General features: G+C 47.4%; 1 protein-coding gene across 8 annotated transcripts in view; it reads right to left on the reverse strand.

Moving 5' to 3' along the window:
- Positions 1–22,167, reverse strand: part of BAZ2A (bromodomain adjacent to zinc finger domain 2A) — a 1,275,716-nt gene that overhangs the window by 978,688 nt on the left and 274,861 nt on the right. For all 8 annotated transcript variants that reach the window (XM_086959424.1, XM_086959462.1, XM_086959400.1 and 5 more), the window contains 2 exons: positions 21,723–21,780; positions 9,276–9,384 (listed from right to left, as the gene is read on the reverse strand). In XM_086959424.1, the coding sequence (XP_086815550.1) occupies positions 9,276–9,384; positions 21,723–21,780 (167 nt within the window). The remainder of the gene's footprint in view (positions 1–9,275; positions 9,385–21,722; positions 21,781–22,167) is intronic.

A 22,167-nucleotide genomic window follows, 5' to 3' on the forward strand; every position in this document is an offset into this window, starting at 1 on the left:
GTCAAAGGGGAACTCCAGTGAACGGTGAATAACCCTGACCATGTTCTAAGGAGGCTGAGGAGGGATGTACCCGATTACTAGTGCCCTAACCCAAAAGGGATTGTTATAGCTCATGATTGCCATAATTTCTTTGCATGTGTAGTATTAGAAATAAAATACTTATTTTTCTTACAAAAGTAAGTATTTGACTAGACATTGATTTATAGTTCGAACTGTGTGCACTTTGAGTTTTGAGCCCTGTTAACTTACCTGTATCTACAATGTCCCCCGAAGGAGTCAAGTGAAAAAGGGGTACTTGGCCCAGCTAAGGATCTATGGTAGATCAGGCCGTAGGACAATAGGAGTAAAAGGTTTAAACCACAAAGGTTGGGCCCCATAGCCCATGCGTGCCCCATTACTTCTGAAAGGGGTTCCGACAGTGTCTCTTAGGGTTGGTTCTATCTTCTCTATCATTTCATATTTACATCAGTTCTTTATTAGATAATTTAATTTAGAGTGGCTCTTCATAAGAATAAAAGGAAGACCATATTCAACATACATTTAAAACTTCCAGAACCGAAGGCTCGTTCAGTTTACTTCCAACATGTCTCCAAAACACAATGTTGAATCAATCGTAATGGGCTTAAGATCACTATGGATAAAACAGAGGCGCTCATGTTGGTTAATAATTTATCGCCATGGCATGCTACTGCCCTGGTCTGACATTTTGGATTGCTGGCCTGAACTTGTGTTGCAGGTCAAGAGCCTGGAAATAAAAATTGGAATCACTAATCTTGGTAAACGTTTCCTCATGTATCTTTTTTAGGGAAACTTAAATTCATGTTACTACCAGAAAACGCTAGACCATTGTTGATTTCTGCCACCATCAGTGCTAGAGTTGATGACTGAAATACCCCTTATTAGGGTACTTCTAAATATCTAGGCATTCCTAAATATTAAATCAGATGCCTACAGCTGATTCAAAATCAAGCTGGACATTAAAGTCCACAAGTACCCCATTTTTTTAAAGCCACACCTCATTTAAACTACAATGGCTTCTAATTCACAATAGAGTGCTTTTTAAATCTGCCTCTAGTGTTCATAAACACTTATACAGTCAAGCTCTTGGCTTTCCTAAACTGAGTTTATTCCTTTACATTCCCAGGAGATTCTTTAGGATTGTCTTCGGCCCTTCTGCTTAGAATTCCTATATTTAAGAAGATCCTTAAAGGAGATACGGCTTTCTTGAGTCTGGTCCATACATTCTGGAACCAGCTGCCTCTGGGTATAAGGCAGACCCATTCTCACTTGGCTTTCATGAGAATCTTAAAAGGCTTTTGTTTGCTAGCTAATTGTTCTGCTTCATCGTGAGACTCCCGTATAAATGGCATGCTTTATAAGTTATTTATTGTAACATAAGCAAGCATGACAAAGGATGACACACTTGTGCTGGTCAGTTTTCTGCATCCACTGGATCATCAAAGTTTGACATTGCTATTCAGTTATTACAACTGATTTCTATGTCAAGAGTCTTTTTACCATAGGCTTGGCAACCCTATTCACAAATTACATTAAAAGCTATAGTTACGGGGGGTGGCCAGGAGCCGAGCGGAATGGCTGCGTGAGCCGAGAGCTCCGTGGGTTAAGTGACCCCCTCATCAATCTGTCATACTATCCGACCATATTTAAACTCTCTGAGGACTGCCCATACGGCCCAGGACCAAGCGGCATCGATCGGTGTCCATCCCGCACGAATCCTAGGCTGGACACCAGAGAAATCCGCATCGGCAGTTAGCGGCCTACAAGAGAAGTGCAGCATCGGCCCACAGTGAACCAGGTGGCCGGGCGGAAGTGGAGGCAAGGCGCCTGCATTACGCAGGAAGTTGGCCCTGCCATCGGCACGCTCTGTGCCACAAGCACGCTCCTTCTTCTCCCCCGGAGCTGCTGGATGCGGGACAGTTAGCGGACAGTCAGGGCAACGCTCCGGACCCCCTGCACGACGGACCCGGGGCAAGGACACACGAGTGACGTCACGAGACTCAACACCCAGCAGCGCTGCCGTAGATCAGAGGGTATCGCGTCCAGCTCATCACGAAGCCCCACTTCAAATAGCGCTGCACCCGCCAGCAGTCCACCGCGCTATGCTACTTCTTCCCAGGGGACCTCTATAAGCCTTGCTGGTGCACTCAACCCCTAAACAGACACAACAGCTGCTGCGGTGCGCGCCACGGCCCGTACGAGAAGAAAACCAAGCCCCGGTCTGCAAGAGCCTCAGTGCGGAGCGACAGGGGAGAGGGAGCGTTTTCACTGCTGAGTAAGATTGGCCATATATGTGCGCAAATTTACCGTGAAGACCAACACTGAAGGAGGCCATGGCGTCCCGCTGGAGCAGGAACTGATCCTGTGGCCGGCCCCTCCCCCCCTCACACGCGGACATCATACGTGGGGTGCGCAAGGAAGAGCCGGCAGGAGTGCCTCTCAGCGACACCATACGACGACAGGTACACCTGGGCAGGGTCATTACTGCATAGGTCGTAAGACTCACACCAAAGTAGCACACTCTGCGAGGTCACACTACTAGCACAGACCTGGTGCGTAGAACTGTACTGCCCGGACCCACATAGCTCCTGAGTGACATGCAGTCCTTGCGGCGCCATCAGGCAATGGGACACTAAGCATTAATCCCATGATACTCGGCGGAACCGGGGGAATTGCGCACCGGTGGCGCCAACCGAACACCTCAGCATTGCATCAAGACAAATCCGGCGGTGGTTACACACCTCAGCACCAGTACATGCAAAACCTCTTCTCTTGAGGAGTAACAGAGCACCACCTTGGTAAGGTCGCTTAGACGGTCTAAGACAGGATCACACCCAGAGGACTTACCCGATGGTGCCAGATCCTAGTCCGACTCATTCACGTCCCACGGCAGAGGACATAACTCCGCCAGAAGAAACGCCATGGTGGGCAGAGGATCGAAGTCACAGTCGGCCCAGGCGAGGCTGGACAAGTTCGCTTACGATAAACACAACCCACCAGTGACTGAGTCCAGGACGCCCACAGGGAAGATGCCAGAGGGAGATGGCAATAAGAAAATCACACTGGAAGACGTGATGAAGACGCTGGCGCAAGTACATAAGAAGGTGGGGACAATATCTACGGACGTCACCCTGCTCCGAGCGGATTTCCACAAGATGACAAAGAATAAAGGAGGTGGAAATAGTCACAAAATCGCTTGTAGAGGACGTCTCAGAATTACAGACGGCGATGCTACGCATTGAACACGAAAATAAGCTGCTCAAAGAAAAACTGGACGATCAGGAAAGGCGCTCCAGAAGGAATAACGTTAGAAATTTAGGAATTCCAGAATCAGAGGGTACAGCGGCGATGGATCTCTATGTGGAAGACCTGACAAAGACCAGACTACAACCCAAGGGATTGTCCCACTTCTTCTCTGAGGAAAGAGCGCACAGAGTCCCTGGTGGCAAGCCAAAACCGGGAGCAGCCCTGAGGCCGGTCCTGGCCAGACTGTTTAACTTCAGGGTCAGGGACGCAATCCTTCAAGCGGCTAGAGTATCTCCGCCAATCCAGGTACAAAACTCTACACTCGCCTTTTACCCGGACTACACAGCCGAGGTATCACGCCGGCGGAAGTACTTCATGGACGTCAAGAAGGCACTAAGAGCACAGGAACTTCCATATTCAATGTTGTTCCCAGCGCGATTGAGAGTGGTAGCTGAGAACAAGACTTGGTTTTTTGATACACCGGAGGCACCATTTGACTGGCTGGAGGGCTGGAGGACAGCCGAGGCGCCACGTCGCTCAAATAGGAATCTCCGAAACCAGCATCAAGAGGAACACGCCGGTTCCCAAACATCGCGACGTGGCACGCCTGACCACTCTCCGAGGGCGACAGCAAACGGTGGAAAACACTGATGGGATCAAGAAACACAAGGCGATCGCCGGCATTTTTATGGCCTAAGACATTACAGATCGTGCTGCGGCTGGACACTGGCCTAGGGCAGGCCGAGGAGGGCAAGAGGGGTCACAGACTCTGCGGGACCTTCACCCCGGCAAGCAAGTAACATGGGTTTTAAGGGGAAAGAGCACTCTGCTAAGTTGGGGGGGCGGGCAGTTCAAGGTCAGTTATGCAGGGAGGCAGGGAGGAGGGTGGGATGGGAGGTATTGTTTTTTCTATTGTTGGTTCTTTGTTTTCTGGCAGGACACGATGTGCAGGACACACTGGCGACGTCTCTGGCGGGTAGGCCGCACGCGCCACCAAGCTCAACACATTCTCTAACACATGACCCCTTTACGGATGGCGCACGCCTCACAGAATAGCACTCCTGTGGGAGGTTAACGGGAGACGCAAGTCTCACCACTATAGATAATGACAAGGAATGTGCGGGGCTTGGGCGACAAAATCAAAAGGGGATTAGTCATGCAAAATATAAAGCGCATTGGCCCGGCTCTAGTCCTCCTGCAGGAGGCACATCTGGTGGGCGCAGCATGCAAGGCGTTATATAGTGAAGGCTACCACATGACGGCACACTCAGAGTTCACAGCTGGCTCGAGGGGGACTGGCATTTTAATACGGAAAACGTCCCCCTTCATACTAGGACAAACTAAAATAGACGACCAGGGCCGCTTTGCGGCCGTTCAGGGGCAATGGGAAGGCAGACCACTCACTATAGTCTCGGTTTACATCCCCTTGGCACTCCACTCAGTCGCGCTGCCAGCGCCAGGGAAATTCCTCCTATACTTGCCGGAGGGAGATCTTATCCTAGGCGGGGATTTTAACGCAGTTGCCAATGATCGGCTAGATAGGTTCCCTGTCAGATCACAGACACAAGGGCCTTCTCGATTCAGCGGATTCTTAGAAGCGCTGGGTTTGACGGACGTATGGTGACACCTACACCCCACCGCCCAACACTATACCTACTATTCCGCTACGCACAGTAGCTTGTCACGCATCGACTATTTCCTGACATTAAGTGCCGGGCTCCTCACTATTGACGATGTAAACATCCGACCCAGGGGAATATCAGACCACTCCCCAATGACACTGTCTCTCTCCTGCTAAGAAAAGACCCGCAAAAGGGTATACCCGATTTCCCGGGATACCTCAAGGTCCAGACAATAAGGAAAGACCTGCGGAAAGCCACCCGATACTTCGCTGAAAACACGGCAACGGTATCGTCTCCTTCGGTATTATGGGAAGCGTACAAGACAGTTTTGAGGGGCAAGCCATCGCGTCGATAGCAGGGTACAAACGTACACAAAGACGAGAAATGACAGAGCTAGAATTGGCTCTTCACACAGCAAACACTGCACACATGGCAAATCCAACACCGGCCACACTGCATGGGTTACACTTATGTCAACGGCAACATGACGAACATGAAACAGACCATAGCCAATATAGCAGCAACTACACACAGAATTTACGACTTGGGGGACAAAGCAGGGAAAATGCTAGCCTGGCTGGATGGAAAAGGGGGTGGCAATAAGAACATAATGCAGCTGTGTGCTGCCGACGGAACGCTCCTCACACGCCCGGCTGCTATAGTTAGTGAGCTGGCAGACTACTTTCACAAGATATATACCCCAACTGTGGAGGTGACAAGGGAGGCGGCACTGAGCGCCCTCAACGCCATACCGACGCAAACACTTGCATCGGAAGTGATGGAAGACCTAGAAGCCGAACTCACGACAGGCGAAATACAACTGGCCATCAATGCGGCAAAATCTGGCAAAGCACTGGGCCCCAATGGGATTCCCATAGAATGGTACAAAGCGATGTCAGAGACGCCGAGCGCTCCGCTCCTGGCAATGTACAGGGACAGTCTGGAACATGCTGAACTCCCACTAGATCAGCGAACAGCGACGATCGTAGAAATCCCGAAGCCCGGCAAACCACCAACAGAATGCACCTCCCAATCTCCCTCTTAAACGCAGAGGTTAAGATTCTGGCGAAACTACTGGCTAATAGATTGATGCCCCACCTCTCGCAATTGATCCACTCGGATCAATCGGGCTTTATGCCGCACAGGAGTACCGCACTAAATCTTCGCCGGGTTCATGGAGTACTGGCACGCACACCACACCTGACTGCGTCGGCAGTAATACTGTCCCTGGACTAAAGGATGGTGTTCGACATGGTCGAATGGCAATATCTCTTTGCAGTGCTCGAACACATGGGATTCGGTCCCAAGTTCAGATCCTAGATACAACTCCTCTACTCCAACCCACTGGTCCATGTTACGGCGAACGGTCATATTTCACACCCCATACAGCTGGCCAGGGGGACACACCAGGGCTGCCCTTTGTCGCTCCTATTGTTCGCCCTGGTACTGGAACCTTTGGCGACTTTAATAAGGACTACTCCGCTGCTACAGGGGATTAACTGGGGAGAGGGCTGGGAAGACAGAGTCTCCCTCTATGCAGACGATATGCTGGTCTATTTGATGGAACCAGAACGTGGTATACCGGAACTCGTTATGCTATGCGATAGCCTTGGAACGGCGTCCGGTTACACAATCAATTGGACAAAATCCGTCATTTATGTGTTGCATGGCCCAACGCCGACCCTGCCCTCTGACTGTCGGCTGGTGATAGCGGGATCCTCCTTCAAATACCTCGGAATACATGTCACCCAAGACTCGTCTGAGTTTGACGACAAGAATCTGAAGCCGCCGCTAGACCGCCTGAGACGCGATGTACAACATTGGGGGGCTCTGCTTTTGACGCGGATAGGGAGGGCAGGACTATTTAAAATGATGGCGTTGCCACGCTTCCTTTATGCGCTGGAGAACACTCCTGATTTGGTGTTGCCGCGCTATTTTAAACAAGTAACGACCATGATCTCGGGTCTGTTATGGGGGAACCTCCCTGCCAGGATCGCTCACGCGAAGCTGAACAGGAGCTGGTATGACGGTGTGATTGCGTTGCCGAATTTGCAGATATATTATTGGGAAACTCAATTAAAAATTATTAATCAATGGCTACATATACCCCAAGACGATCCGGCATATCAGGCCGACCGAGCGCAACTAGGCACACACAGTTTATTGGCGACTCTTTATCACAAAGGTCTTGGCGGTGAAACTTCAAGGACCCACGAAACACACCGTGGCGCTGTGGCACGAGGTGCAGGCGAAGCTGAAATGGGGTGGTAGAATCACTAGCCTGACCCCGCTGTGGGACACCAAGGTACTGGGACATTTGAGACGCAGCAAGTGCCTTTACGCAGTGGGATAACATCGGCATTTCAACGGCGGGTGACCTATGGGCGGGGGGGGAACTGTGGTCCCCTTCTCTCAGCTCCAGCAACAATATGACCTAGGCCCAAATGAAACGTATAGATATGTGCAAATTCGACATGCACTACTTACAGTGATACCGGTAGGCACAGACGTCCCTGAATCCTCGCCGATGGAAGACCGACTGCTTACTGACTTTATGCTACACAGTGCTACCTCCCTTACTTATCGCAAACTGCTGAACAACCTACCTGACCCCACGAGCACACTATGGGAGAAATGGGTGGGCGCATTGGGAGAATTAGATGACAGATTGGAATGCGGCTCTAGCATCCCCAAGAGAAACGGGCATTTCGACCAGGTTCCGATTGGTGCAGCTTAAAATACTGCATCGGATCTATTACACCAGGACCACCCGACACAAGCTCCGCAGGGCGCCACATCCCTACTGTCTCAGAGGGTGCGGGGAGGAAGGAACTTTCCTACACACTATTTGGGACTGCACCATAGTGATGGATTACTGGAGACGGATAATGAGCACCATCTCCCAAACACTAGATGCTTCCTTACCTCCAGAACCCCGCACATGTCTGCTGAATGTGTGGGACCCGAATGATCTCACTCGACAGGGGCAGCTGTGGGCCACGATAGGCATTATGGTCGCTAAAAGAGATATAGCGCAAAAATGGGGGGCAGCAGATTCACCTACCTTAACACAAGGGTGCAAGAACATGGACATGTTAATGCTGATAGAAAGAGCAGTATATGCGGCGAGGGCGAATCCACGTAAATGGAATAAAGTGTGGTTGCCTTGGAATGGGTATTGGGGTGACTTTTGTGACCCGCTGCCTGAAGACGACATAGCCAGTTCAGATGACGAGGGAGGGAAGGATTGACATGATCGCACAGCTGAAAGAGAGTAGTACTGATATTGATTGACAAACGATGGGGTGACGGCCCGTCAAACTGCCCCGGACGTAATCAGTTCACGCAACGCCTGACACGATTGTCTCAACACATTGTCAAAGTCCTGATATGGAACACTGTGAATACTACCAAAGTTTTAGTTTAAAGTGTTAAGAATGGTATGTATTTTGAAATGTTCTCCTATAGGTTATACAGACAGTTTAATAACGAAAAATCAAAAGTAGGACAACATTAATCTTTGAGTACGCAATGGTTTATTAATTGATGCAGATATCCACTACTACGCCGCCGGACCAGTCGTTGTCGGCTGATGGGCTGTGTAACTTCGTTAATGTTAAATGCAACTTTGCACTCTCGCAGCCGGCCCCCGGGTTGTAGGCTCATTGCTGTGTAATGGTATTGGATGCAATAAAGGTCTTACAAAAAAAAAAAAAAAAAAGCTAAAGTTACAAGCTTAATCACTTATGTATCTCCTTCGAGGTAAGCGTTACACTTTACCCTTTAGTTTAACACTGAGTCATTAGTTACAGGGGAACCTCCTGTTGGCATGCTTATGAACACACAAATGGCTGTCCACAAACATACAAGGGCAAAGCATTACAGCTTATACTTAAAACTATGTAGAAGAATTTCCACCCAACAGAATCTCAATCATGTTTGCGCTGCATGTGCTGCCTTAAACAGGTTTCACAGAGTATGGCAGACTCTGAAATAATCACAGGACCAGCAGAAGGGAGTACTACATTACCAATAGTTCTAGGAGCAGGATATAGTGCAAAAACGGTATCGATTACGATTGTCACATTACTTTATAGAAAATACAAATAGTATCACACCCCTATATGAGACACCGAAAACAGACCATGGCCATTGAAGCTAGAGCAATAGATTCACAAAACGGCTCCTTGTATTCTCCAATGAACAGTGAAAAGTGAGCATCACATTTCTGTACAAGTCTTCCTCAGCAGCCACCACCTTTGGATATTTAGATTATAAATCATTCAAAAAACACTTCTGCCAAAGGACTGCTTCTCATTCAAATAGAATTGCCCCACCCCTGCAGCCAACAGACACAGCAGTAAAGCTTCAGAGTCATCCTTGTCCTACCTTGATTACTTCTGGAAACTGCTTCATGCGCTTCCCGCATGGGGAATAGTACCAGGTTTCACCCTCCCAACGGTGACTGCCTTTCTTAATGCGAACCTCTCTCCTCCACCTAGGTAGTAGGTGCAAATAAAAGATTCAGTGCCTTTCTGTGTCAAGAAATAGAGAGCAGTTTAGGATGAGGCAATAGAGTGTAAAGCCTGAGTTCCTGCACTCCTCCAGACTGAAGACATATGAAAACTAAGGTCAAGGTTTAAGAAATTCCTTTAAGTGTAGAACACTTTTGGACAGCTACTGAACATAAGGTTCTAATCTTATCTTATACCACAAACGTGTTATTTTCTCAACTGAAATGTGCTTGGAGGTTAATAGTTGAAATGAGCAAAAACATTCAGACTCAAAGTTCATTCTCCAAAGCCACTTATTCCATGGTTTTAAGATGTAGTGGTGAACAAATTAATAACATTTGGGAATGTTTTTTCAGGTAGATACTATATGTAACTGCAGATTCCTCAAATTAGAATACTCCCTCAGCGCCAGACTGGATCTGGAAAACTTTGTTAAATGGTAGTGCTTCAGTGTGCTGCTAGGTGGCGGCACAGTGCGGTTCTGAGCTGACTCCACACTGCTCCAGAAGTGAGAGAGCAGAGACACTTAAGTACCACCACGTCGGTTTCGGTCTTTCCCTTTCAGAGCCGTCAGAAGAAGAGTGGGAACAATTGTTGCAATCAGTGGGCTGAATACTAATTTTGGTCCGTTCTAGATAATAAAAACATGCCGTTCCACAAAACCTGGAGGTGGTTAGAGTATTTGCCAGAAGGTCAGTGCCAAAGTTAAGTTACTTGTTCTTCTGATGGACACTTATAACCTCAGATTCCTCTCCTTAGAAAATATACCAAAACTGTACCTGTCCAGGTGTACAGTCTGTGGAATTAATTCAGACAAAAAGTCTGTCAGAAATTAGCAAGCGAAATGCCATTTTTGCTGGACCTGGTTATCAAGGCAGCAGTGCTTCGTGAACATGTGCACGGACGTGTCCAGACCAGGCACTCAGTATGTCAACGCAGTGGTAAAAGCCTTAGCCCTTCTGGAATGGGTTCACAGACCTTCAGCAGTTGTAGAATGGGAGGAGTAATTGGAGGGCTGATGCCCCTGCTGGTCTACACGGTGCCTGCCAGACCCACATCCATAGCCGCGAAGGGACTGGGATACCTACTGCATCAGTTGGGAAGGCGGTACACCAGTCCTCTGATATAGCATTTAACATTTTTTAATTGAAGCAGTTTAGAACAGGTCGACAGCTCCAAGGAGTGCTGTAGCTCTACTGCTCTTTAAGTGCAGAGTCTGCTTTCCGACCAAAAAGGAAGGACTCAAAGGGCATATCTATGAAGGGGGCCTGTACACAATCAGAGAATCCTGTGGAATGCATCCACGTTTGTCGACAAAGTAGAACACTAGTACCTACTGGCTTTCCCAGGAGGTCCATATTTTCCAGACCAGAACTGTAGAAGGCTGGCTTAGTATATGGTGCTCACCTATGTAAGTGTAGAACCCTGCACTAATCCAAAGAACTCTTATGGTGATTTTAGTGGTCTTAGACAATAGAAAGCTCTCTAAGGGGAAGCTGTGGAGAGCAGCCTTCAGGCTTGGTCCAGAAGGAGTGCACATCAGCTTATTTTACCAGTACTTAATCTTATGGTGTAAGTTCACTGAAAAAGAACCACACAGTGTAGTTATAAAAAGGATAATGTTATTTACCCAGTAAGCATCTGTTCTTGGCATGTAGAGCTGTAGATTCACATGCTTTGCATACTACTGCCATCTAGTGTTGGGTCCAGATGTTTGCAAGTTGTTTTTCTTCTAAGATGTCTTTCCAGTCACGAGGTAAGGTGACTCCTCCCTTCGGTGATAGTGCACATGGGCATCGACTCAATTGTTAGATTGTTTTCCGGCAGAGGGTGAGAATGGAATTAGTAAAGGTAGAAGAGTGATGTCCATGCGTATGTATGTAAAGTAAGAAAACTGCAACAGTTATAGGGGAGGTGGGTGGGCGAATGTGAATCTACAGCGATACATGCCAAGAACAGATGCTTACTGGGTAAGTAACATTATCCGTTCGATTGATGTGAGCTGTAGATCCCATGCTTGGTTTAGACTATACAGCAATAAACTCTCAAAGCAGTGACTAACCTATAGCTGTTGCAGTTGTTTGAAAAAGTGTTTTAAGTACTGCCTGGTCTACATTAGCTTGTTATCTCGCTAACACATTTCTACACAATAGTGTTTGGTGCATGTGTGCAGTGTAGACCATGTTGCTGCCTCACAGATTTCAGCTAGGGGAATATCCCCTAAGAAAGCCATAGTAGCCCCTATTCTACAGGTGGACTGTGCTCTAGGAGGTATGGTCAAGGTTCTTATCGCTTTCACATAACATGTTTGGATACATTTCACGATCCATCTTGCAATGCCTGATTTAGAATGGGATTGCCTTGTTTGGTGGTTGAAAAAGCAACAAAGTGCTGTTTTGTCTAACGAAAATCTTTTGTTCTTTCTACATAATATCGTAGAGCTCTTTTAACATCTAGTGTGTGTAGAGCTCGTTCTGCTACAGAACAGGTTGAGGAAAGAACACTGGTAACTCAACTGATTGATGTGAAAAAAAACACTTTAGGAAGAAATGTGGGATTGGATCGGAGAACCACTTTGTCTTTGTGAAGTTGAAAGAAAGGCCTTGTATGGTTAGGGCCTGGAGTTCACCAACTCTCCGTAAGAAAGTGATTGCAATAAGAAAAGCGAACTTCCATGAGAGAACTTGTAGTCGACACTTGTGCATTGGTTCAAAAGGTGGACCCACTAGCCTCATTAGGACTATGTTCAAGTTTCATCCTGGTGCAGGTGGAGCTCTTGGAGGCAATTACTCTTTTTAGTCCTTCCATAATGGCTTTAATCGCTGGTACTCTGAATAGAGATAAGCTACTGCTGCTAAATGCAATCGAATGGATGTGTAGGCTAATCCAGATTGCTGCAAGTGTAAGAGATAGCAGATGATGTTTTGCACTGAAGCATCAAGGGCATTTATATTGTTATTGTTACAGTATATAACAAATCGTTTCCACTTTGCTGCATAACAAGCTCTAGTAGTAGGTTGCCTAGCCTCCTTAAGGATATTCAAACAGTCTGGTGGTAATTGTAAATAACCAAACTCTCTGACTTCAGTAGCCAAATCGATAGGTTGAGTTCCTTGGGATTTGGATGCCTGATTTCTCCATGGCTCTGAGGGAGGAGATTGGAATTGAGATGCAGCTTTTGGTGTGGAACTACTGAGAGCTCTAGCAGGGTGGTGAACCAAGGTTGACATGCCCATGTGGGAGCTCAGAGAATGAGTTTGAGGGATATCAGTCAGAGCTTCCGAACTACCAGCGGAATGGGTGGGAGAGGCAGTAAAGCGTAGGCTAATATCCCTAACCAGTTCATCCATAGGGCATTGCTTTTGGAAAGCGGGTGTGGGAACCTGTAGGCAAAGCTTGAGCATTTTGCGTTTTGAGCTGTGGTGAACAGGTCTATGTGAGGAAATCCCCATTCCTGAAAGTAGGGAAGAAGAATCTGGGGATGAAGTTTCCACTCGTGGATTTTCTGTCTCTGTCTGCTGAGGTCTGCATTTGATTGTTTACTCCTGGAAGATATTCTGCTAGGATTTACATTTTGTGATGTATTGCCCAATTCCAAAATGTTTTTGGTAGGCGTGACAGCTAGAGTGTGTCCCCCCACTGCCCCGTTTTTGTATATAATACTTAGCTGTCATGTCTGTGCAGACTAAGACAGGTTTGCCTATTAGGTGACAATGCAGAGAAACACAAGAACAGCACCATCTCGTAATTTCTGGGAGAAAATGGTATTCTGCACCAGACCCAAATGGGGTTTCGCCCGGTACACAGCACGGAGTCAACCCTACTCGTAGTAACCGAAAAATGTAAGTCTATTCTTGACCAGGGAAGAGCAGCAGCTATTTTGCTACTAGACCTAAGTGCAGCCTTCAACACGGTAGACCACGAGATTCTCATTCACAGGCTTAAAGGCTTCGGGATTGGAGGCACGGCCAACCAATGGGTGGCTTCGTCCTAAGTGATAGATCTTTCCAATGCTTGGAAGTAGGTATCTTGTCAAGATACTTTCGCGGCCCCGTATGGAGTACCTCAGGGATCGTCCCGGAGTCTGACCCTTTTTGTCATTTATCTGAGCCGATTAGCTCATATAGTACATGAGTTCGGACTATCCGTCGTATCATACGCGAATGATACTCAACTAGTGGTCTCAGTGGCAGATTCCCTTGATTCCAACCATCGGCAACTAGCCCCCTGCTTGGAGAAAATAGGATCGTGGATGGTCAATTGCAGCCTCAAGCTCAATGGGGACAAAACTGAGCTTATGATCTTAGGTCACAACTCAAGCCCACGCACCATCAATTGGCCAGTAAACTGGGGACCCCCACCTACCCCGAAAACCTCCATAGAAAATCTGGGGATGTGGCTGGACCAGAACCTAACCATGGAGACGCAAGCAAAGAAATTGGCAGGAGTATGTTTGGGCATCCTTCGGATGATTTGGAAAATTTTGAGTCTTCTCCCAGATAAATCAAGAAGGACGGTGGTACAAGCCCTGGTAGTGTCGAGACTTGACTATGGCAACTCACTAGATCTTGGCTTCCCCAAATATGTCACAGATAGATTGCAGGTGTTGTAGAATGCGGAGGCTAGACTGCTTCTCAAGATTCCCAGGTACCAGTCAGTAAGGGCTTACCTGAAGGAGCTACACTGGCTGCCATTTCAGGCTAGGTTTAAATTCAAGGCCCTCTGTCGGGCCCATAGAGCCATGCACGGGAGAGGGCCCACTATGCTGCAAACTTTGACCTCCCACGATTCCCCTTGTAGATACCTTAGGTCAGGAGCAAACTTTCTGATGACTGCAACAAAAGTCAAGAGATCAAGATGGGGTGGAAGATCCTTTGCACACCTGGTCTCCAAAATATGGAACAGTATGGATCCAGAACTAAGACTAATCAAAAATTAACAGGGTTTCAAAAAGAAACTCAAAACATGGTTGTTCCCTTAGGCTGCATGCTTGATATCTTTCCTCCCTGTTCAGCACTGGGATGCCTCTGGGTAGGCATGTGCTTTATAAATCCCTAAACCTAAACTTAAAGGCTTTGAGAGCTAGAAACACTGCTAGCAGCTCTATATGGAGGCTCTTGTACTTTAGACTTTATAATCTTTGGATTGTGTGACTTTGTAGGAGAGCGCCCCAACCAGTGAGCAGTGCATCTGCTGTTAGCACTGTCTTCGGTGCAGAGTTGAGAAAGGGCCACCCTTTGGATATATTTTGTGGGTTCGACCACTGCAGAGAGCGATGGGTGCGGCCATCTACCAACACTAGATCGGTCAACTGACTCTACGACTGGTTCAATGACTTGCAAAGCATTCTTGAAGGGGACGCATGTGAAGTCTTGCGTGGGGAACAATTATAATACGTTCGCTGGTAATGATTGGTTCAGCTGAAATTGAGTGAGAAGGGACTGAATATTGTGAATCCTGGCTGTATTGGGAGAGGCTAGAGCTTCCTGAGGGTCTATTGTGTGTCTCAGATAAGTTTGTGTGTTGGAAGGCTGTAGATGAGACTTCAACGCATTCACTATAAAACCTAGTGGTGAAGAGTAGTTTGAGTGTGTTGGAGACACATTTGGTGAGTGCTGGCTTTGATGAGCCAGTCGTCCAGGTATGGGAAGACATGGATGTGTTGTCTTCTCAGATGTGCTAAGACTTCTGCCAGACATTTGGTAAATACCCTGGGAGCAGTGGTGACTTCAAATGGTAGTACTTTGAATTGGTAATGACCCACTATCATGAATCTGAGGTATTTGCGATGACCGGGATGAATTGGAATGTGGAAATGTGTCTTTTAAGTCTAGAGTACACATAAAATCGTTCTGCTGTAGAAGTGGAATCACTTGTTGAAGTGTCACCATGTGGAAATGCTGTGAAAGTATGTAGAGGTTTAGTTCTCGGACGTCTAGAATAGGTCTCAATGAGCCGTCCTTTATGGGGATGAGAAAGTACAGGGAGCACACGCCTGTCCCTTGATGTTGTAAAGGCACAGGTTCTATGGCTCCTTTGGATAGGAGAGACTGGACCTCTTGCTGAAGTAGATGTAAAGCTTCTGGCGTCATTTTATGAAAATGTGGTGGAATATTTGGAGGATTGTTGGTAAGCTCCAGGCAATAACTATGCTGGATAATTCCTAACACCCATTTGTTCGTGGTGATAGATTGCCAAATGGGGAGGAGCTGTAGAGGACGTTCCCTGACAGGTGTTAAATGAACGGGGGAAGTGTAGGCATGTCACAGCTTGTTAGGGGAGGGGGAATTATGTGGAGTGGCACCTTTGCCTTAGACCTTTGTTGATGTTGCCTCTGTATCCTTCTCTGAAGAAGCCCCTTGTGGAGGAAGATTGACTGTTGCCTTTATAGGAGACGGCAGTATTGTCTGAGGATATGGTTTTCGACCCTCCACTGTAAAAGGAGCAACAAAAGGAACCCCGATTAGAGGAGACTGCAGAGCTCCCATAGACCTGGCTCCTTCTGCGTCTTTTTTCATTTTTTTCTAATGACTTATCTAGTCCAGGCCTGAAGAGATGTTCCTTGTCAAATAGACTGTTCTTCAGGTTTGAAATCAGTAATCCTCAACAATATAAGTCTCCTTAATAACACACTAGTGTTGATCTCTCTAGCTGCGGTGTCTGCAGCTACTAAAGCGCATCCAATAGATGAATTGGATATGAGCTTCCCTTCCTGGACTAAATCATGGGCTTTTGCTTCGTGCTCATCTGGGAGGAGTTGTAGCAACTGCTTCATTTCATCCCAGTGTGCCCCATCACATCTGGCTAGCAGGGCCTTTGTGGTGACAATGCGCCAATAATTTGCTGCTTGGGCGGCTACTCGTTTACCGAAAGCGTCTAATAGTTTTGGTTCTTTGTCTGGATGGGGAGCATCCCCTGTAGTCTGTGAATTGGCCCGTTTACGGGCATTAGAGATCAAAGAAGTCTAGTGGTAACTGTCCTTAGACTGGATCTGAGGGAGCAGGCTTATATTTTTTAATCAATTCTGGGGGTGAGAATGCAATCACGCACAGGACCTTTATAGATATCATCGGCATGTCTCATACCTTTAAGCATAGGTAGAGTTTCGCTAGCCCTTTGTGTGCTACTGAGAGTTTCAAATAGGAAATCTTTCTCTAGATGTCCTGTATCTATATAAAGTTCCCTTTTGTTTTGGGTCAGATTTGGGTGTTGGGGTGTCGTTTCGGTGCCAAAAAAGGGTTTGTTTTTGGTGTCAATGATTTCGGCTCAGAAGCAGTTTCCGGCTTCAAGCCTGAAGGTTTCGACTAGATCCTGAGCCGGAAGGCTTAATGACCTGTTTTGGTGCAGATCCGGAGGGCTGGGCGTTAGAAACATCTTGTCAGTGCCGACTGCGGCCCGAAGGTGGGGGTGGGACTGGAGCCTTTTGTTTCGGCTGAGTTGGAGTTTGGGTCAAGGGACATTCTGTACTCACGGGACGTTGCCTTGTGGCAGGCCTTCTTCCAATTCCAAGACAGATTCTGGAATGGAGGCAAGTTCTTTTTGTTCTTCCTCGGTCCCTTGTGTGTCAAATTCGTGCTCGGATCCTTCGCCAAAGAAGTCCAGCGTGTATTCGACATTTTGACTCTGCATTTCGCGACGCTGTGCCCGACTATCACGGAGCGTTCTCTTCGATCGTAATGATCTGCACACGTCGCAACCCTGCTCGTTGTGCTCCGGGGACAAGCACTTCGTGCGAGTTGGTACGGGGATACTTGGTGTGGCACCCAGGGCAGAATTTGAATGGAGTCCATTCCATCGACTGCAAAGTGGACGGACGTGGTTAGGCCGGACGGCCTTCCTGAAGATATTCGATCACAATAGAGGTTTTCCTCGACGGATATGATATGCAGAGAAGTGGGATACGTGTTCAAAACAATATCGACGAGGGTAGAGCGGCTTGCGCACCGAGAGTAACCAGAAGAAACGGTTTTTAAGCGGAGCGCAGCAATACACTTGCGAACCCGATGGCGGAAAAAAAATCTAACTATGGAGACGATGTCCATGCGCACTATCACCGAAAGGAGGACTCACCTTACCTCTTGACTGAAAAGACTCCTTCGAAGAAAAACAACTTGCAAACATCCGGACCCAACATTAGATGGCAGGAGTATGCAAAGCATGTGATCTACAGCTCACATGCCTCAAACATATTAAGCACTCACTAACAGATTGCAGTATCTCCTATCTGGAGATATAATCACAATACACACAATACTTTGATAATAGAACACGTAAGTAGCACAAATACACAGTGGTCTCCATACTAAAATAGTAGAATACGAACCACAACCTAAATCGAGAATGGACCCAGAAGACGTAGAAGTGTTGGGGACCCATGGAACCACCCAAGGTGAGTATCTAGGAAGCCAACGGAGGTCATGTGCAGAGTGGGAACACAAACGCATGCTAAACACAATTAAAGGGTAAGCCGCGGTTGCAGTTTTAAAGAAAAACGACCCTTCCCAGCAGACCCTGAAGACACCCCATTGAAGATGGAAGGTTGTAGAGTCACCCCACCCGTGGATACCCAAGGAACCAGGATGCCTACACCAGGGAAGCCGGGTGCATAGGTAAGAAGCGACGTCAGACACCGCAGTAGACCACAATGGAGGACTTCAGAAAAGATGCAGCTAGCAAAGAAGATGGAAGATTCCAGTGGAACCCAAAGGTAGATTCAAGTTCAGAGGTGCCTACAAACCACGGAACAGAGTCTACGCCACTCAGAAGCGAACAGGAGGCATGGAAGACGAATGCCCACCGATATTGGGGATGCAGGAGAGTTGACGTGCCCTTGAAGTCGCAGCTGTGCAGACCAGGCCACGCTGTAGAAGACCAGGAGCTGTTCACGAGCTGTCCCAAATCAGATGTCAAGAGTCAGGGGGTACGTGTCTGGTAAAGGCACTAACAAGTCTTGGCAACCGCAACCAGCAGTGTCATCGAAAAAGGTGCACTGTCAGGACCAGCAAGGTCCAAGTGAGACAAGTTCGAGCAGGCCCCGAGCAAGCAAGGGAGCCCACTGGAGCTAAGGAAGACCCTAAAGAGGACACACAGGCCGGAGGCACAGGAGTCACCAAAAGATGAAAGCCCATGGTGCAAGGGATGCTGTGCAGGTGAGGATCTCAGCTGCAGCAGATGCTTGAGGCTGGAGCTTCTTGGAGCCTTGGCAACAGCAAGTCGATGCGCAGTACTGCTCCAGCATTTCCGATAAGGGATACTGACTTTAAAGTTGCTGTGAAGACAGTGCAGGCCTCAAGGGAGTTGCAGAACAACCACCTGTGTTGCTGAACCTTTCGGAGTCTGTAGGAGCTCAGGAACAGCAAACCGGTCGGCTTTGTTGCGGTGCCTGCAAATGCAGGGGAGTGACTCCTTCGCTCCAAGGGAAATTCCTTCAGGTGTCTTAGATGTCCACAGGCTGTGGGAAGAACCTGTATGGAGCACAGGCACAACATAGCAGAATACTGGCAGGAGGATGAGATACGGAGCAGCAGGAGTCTTCCCAGTTGCAGTCTCGGTTCCCAAAGCAAAATCCAGTGAAGTTCAAAGTGCCCAAACGTTTAAAGATTAAGTAGCCTCGGATCTGAATCTTGTCCCACGATGAATCTAGGGACCCCACCACCAGGTAAGCCCTTAAGTAACCCAAAGAAAAGGTTGGGACAATTCAGGGGTCCCTTCCAGAGGAAGAGCTGGACAGTGGGGATGATACTCCCATGTCCTTTGTCCAGTTTCACAACAGAGCAGGAGCCAACTGCTCTGTGTACTGGTTTCAACTGGAGTGTGCAAGGAGGGCACCAAATGTGTCCTTCAAAGCAGTCTAGTGGCGCTGGCAAGCGCACCCATCCTGTCCCATACCCTAAGTCCTGTCTAGGAGGTGGCCACACCTCTCTGTCACAGGAAACCTATTGTCTTGCCTTCCCCTACTCGAGCTTGGTTCAACAGCAGGAGGGCAGACTCATGTCTCTGGTCGACAGCAGTCATAGTTTGCTATCTGGGTCTAGAAAACTGGTAATGGGATCACCGAGGGCCTCACAGAGGAGCTTTACAGTGAATGAAATCATACATTCAACACCGCTTACGGAGTTGTGATATGATTCCAACATATTTGACACCAAACACGACAGGGTTAGTTACAGCCAGTTCAGAGTCAGCCATCGTGTAATGATGTACGGCCACTTGATGTATCGTAATGACTGATGCACCTGCAACCCGGGAGAATGGTCTCTGAAGGTTGCAGGGGTGTCCTGCTCATGCAGGGGCACCCTCAAACTTATAACCGAGCATGCTGCCTTCAGGATTGAAAGACTTGCCTTAGGGGTGACTTATAGGTTTTAAGAGTAGGGGCCTCAGATATAAGGAAACTTATATTGGTCGTCAGTGGTGCTAGCAGCAACTTACACAGGCTCAATGGCAGGACTGCAGTCACAATTTAAGTGGTCTCCTATGGGTGACAACATACATGCTGCAGCCCATGGGAGACCCCTGGTGTACCTATGCCCTGTGTACCTTAGTGCCATATACTAGGGACTTACAAGGGTAAACCAGTAGCCAATATGGGGGGGTGCCGAAACACTCACCATGTCCAATTTAGAGGAGAAGCACAGACTGGGGTCCCGATTAGTAGGATCCCAGTAAGACTAGTGAGTAAAATATAATGACACCAGCGAAAAGTGGGGTTGACCATGAAAGCAGATCCTACTTTCCTATCTGCACAATTAATGTATTTTGCTGTGTCCCATCCATCATGAATGGTCTGGGCTGAAGAGACCCAAAGGTTCTCTGGGACAGCCACTAAGTCATGTCAGACAGGGCATTTGTGTAACAACCTAGTAAACATCCAGCTTTTACAGATTGTAATTCAAGACTGGCAGAAGAAAACATGTGTTTGCAAAAAGCCTCAATCCTTTTGGAATCTCTTCCTGACAAAAAGGCTGGAAATGGGCTAAGATCCTCATCATCAACTTGAGATGCCACCCTGCTCTGGCACAGGATCAGAGTCAGAAGCAAAAACATAATGGAGCTTCTGCCAATAGGTTACACAACAACCGGTTGCGCTTTTGTAATTTTATAGTGTGGCATCAGTCAGGCAAAAGCCAAAGAGTGTTTGTGGGTAAACACTGGAGTCACAAACGGGTCCTCTTTCGGCACCGGTGTCTTCAATGCTAGAGTCCATGTAGCAGGAACTGGCATGATCTCAGGGCCAAATAAGAAGTCTGTATTGGAGTTGATACAGGCCGAGTAACAGGTTGGGAGGACAGGCAGTGTTGGGGACTGACACACAGGACGAACCTGGCTGTGGGTCTTCCCAGTTCCTTGGGTCCAAAGGCATGACAGAAAGCTGGAAGTGCACCGATAATTTGCGGAATGGCCTCATTCAGACCTCGATCTGCTGTCGGTTGATAATGGCCTGGGAATTTCAGGGTGCGTTGGGCCCAGAGAAGAGTTTGAAGGTGTGTGACTAACAGTCACCTTGTGTTCTGCGACGTACAGCTTTACCTCTTGGATTGCAGTCTGGTCCATGAGGGGGCACTTATTGCACAACATAGGAAATGTGGCCCTAGCCCAGACACCAAAGCAAAAATCGAATTCCGGAAATTGCATCATTGCTTCAAACAGGTCATTTAGGGTTGGGATAACGTTACCTAGCACACTGGTGAAATCATTTAGAATTATCATAAAAAAGCAGCAAGCTAGAAGTGGAGATCCGTATGTGCTTTGGAAGTCACAGAAAGAAAAGAACATCTTTATAAGTCGCAGGAGTGGCACTTATATGCGGCTCTATTTTGTCACTTGCAGAGCGGTTTGAGCTCCGTGTGGAGCTGCCCTGCGCCACCCGTGGCACGCTGGAACATCCAGTCTGATACCTGGGAGTGTTCTAAATGAGAAATCAAAAGGTGGCAAGCCTGAGGTTACACGTATGGATCAGAAAAAAAATCTGGGCCCTGCAAGTAACCTCAGGCCTTTCTATGCTAACTAATAGGGCTCTTGAATACGTATGCTTCTTTCTGTAGAGAATGACATGAACTCATTCGCTCTCTCGGAGGCAACAAATAAAAAGCAGAATGTAACAACTTATTTGACAGATAACAGGCCAGCAAGGCACAAATAGCTGCAGGTTTACTCAGTGAGATGTATGTATTTATGACTGGGATAACATATATACACATACATGCCACTCTTTACCCTTTGTGTTGCCTTCCTTGAACCTGTTGGATTCCCACAGTATAAGAGATAAAATGGTGGCTGTTTTAATAGAAAACTAACAGAGAGAGATTATCTCTGCACCTACCCATGCTTAAGGGGAAAGCAGACCTCTTCTGGTGTGGCTCGTCTCCGTTGGATGTTACCTGATGAGAAAAAGAAAAACACTTTGAGAAATCAAAAATACTAATAAAACGCTGAGTGGAAGGCAGATACAGGCAGGAGTTACTTCAGAGGTTTGGTTTTAACTCAAGCCTATTTTATTAGGCTCAACTCTTCTAGTAGCCACTCCTCCGGATTATGAAAAATAAATTAAGGTCTTTGGGAATGTGGAACTGAAATGCAGAGTACTCTTTCACATACATACACCACTGATTTCTCTCACATGTATAACCAAGGATGCAAATTACTAACATATATGCATAGTTAATGGTCACAAAAGAGCAGTTATTTAAAGTGGAAACCTTGAAACTGGCTAACCAGTGGACAAAGTTCTTCTCCTTGTTTACTAAGGGAAAGTGAAGAGATGATCC

The sequence above is a fragment of the Lissotriton vulgaris genome, chromosome 1_1 (genome assembly GCF_964263255.1).
Source record: "Lissotriton vulgaris chromosome 1_1, aLisVul1.2, whole genome shotgun sequence".
NCBI lineage: Eukaryota > Metazoa > Chordata > Amphibia > Caudata > Salamandridae > Lissotriton > Lissotriton vulgaris.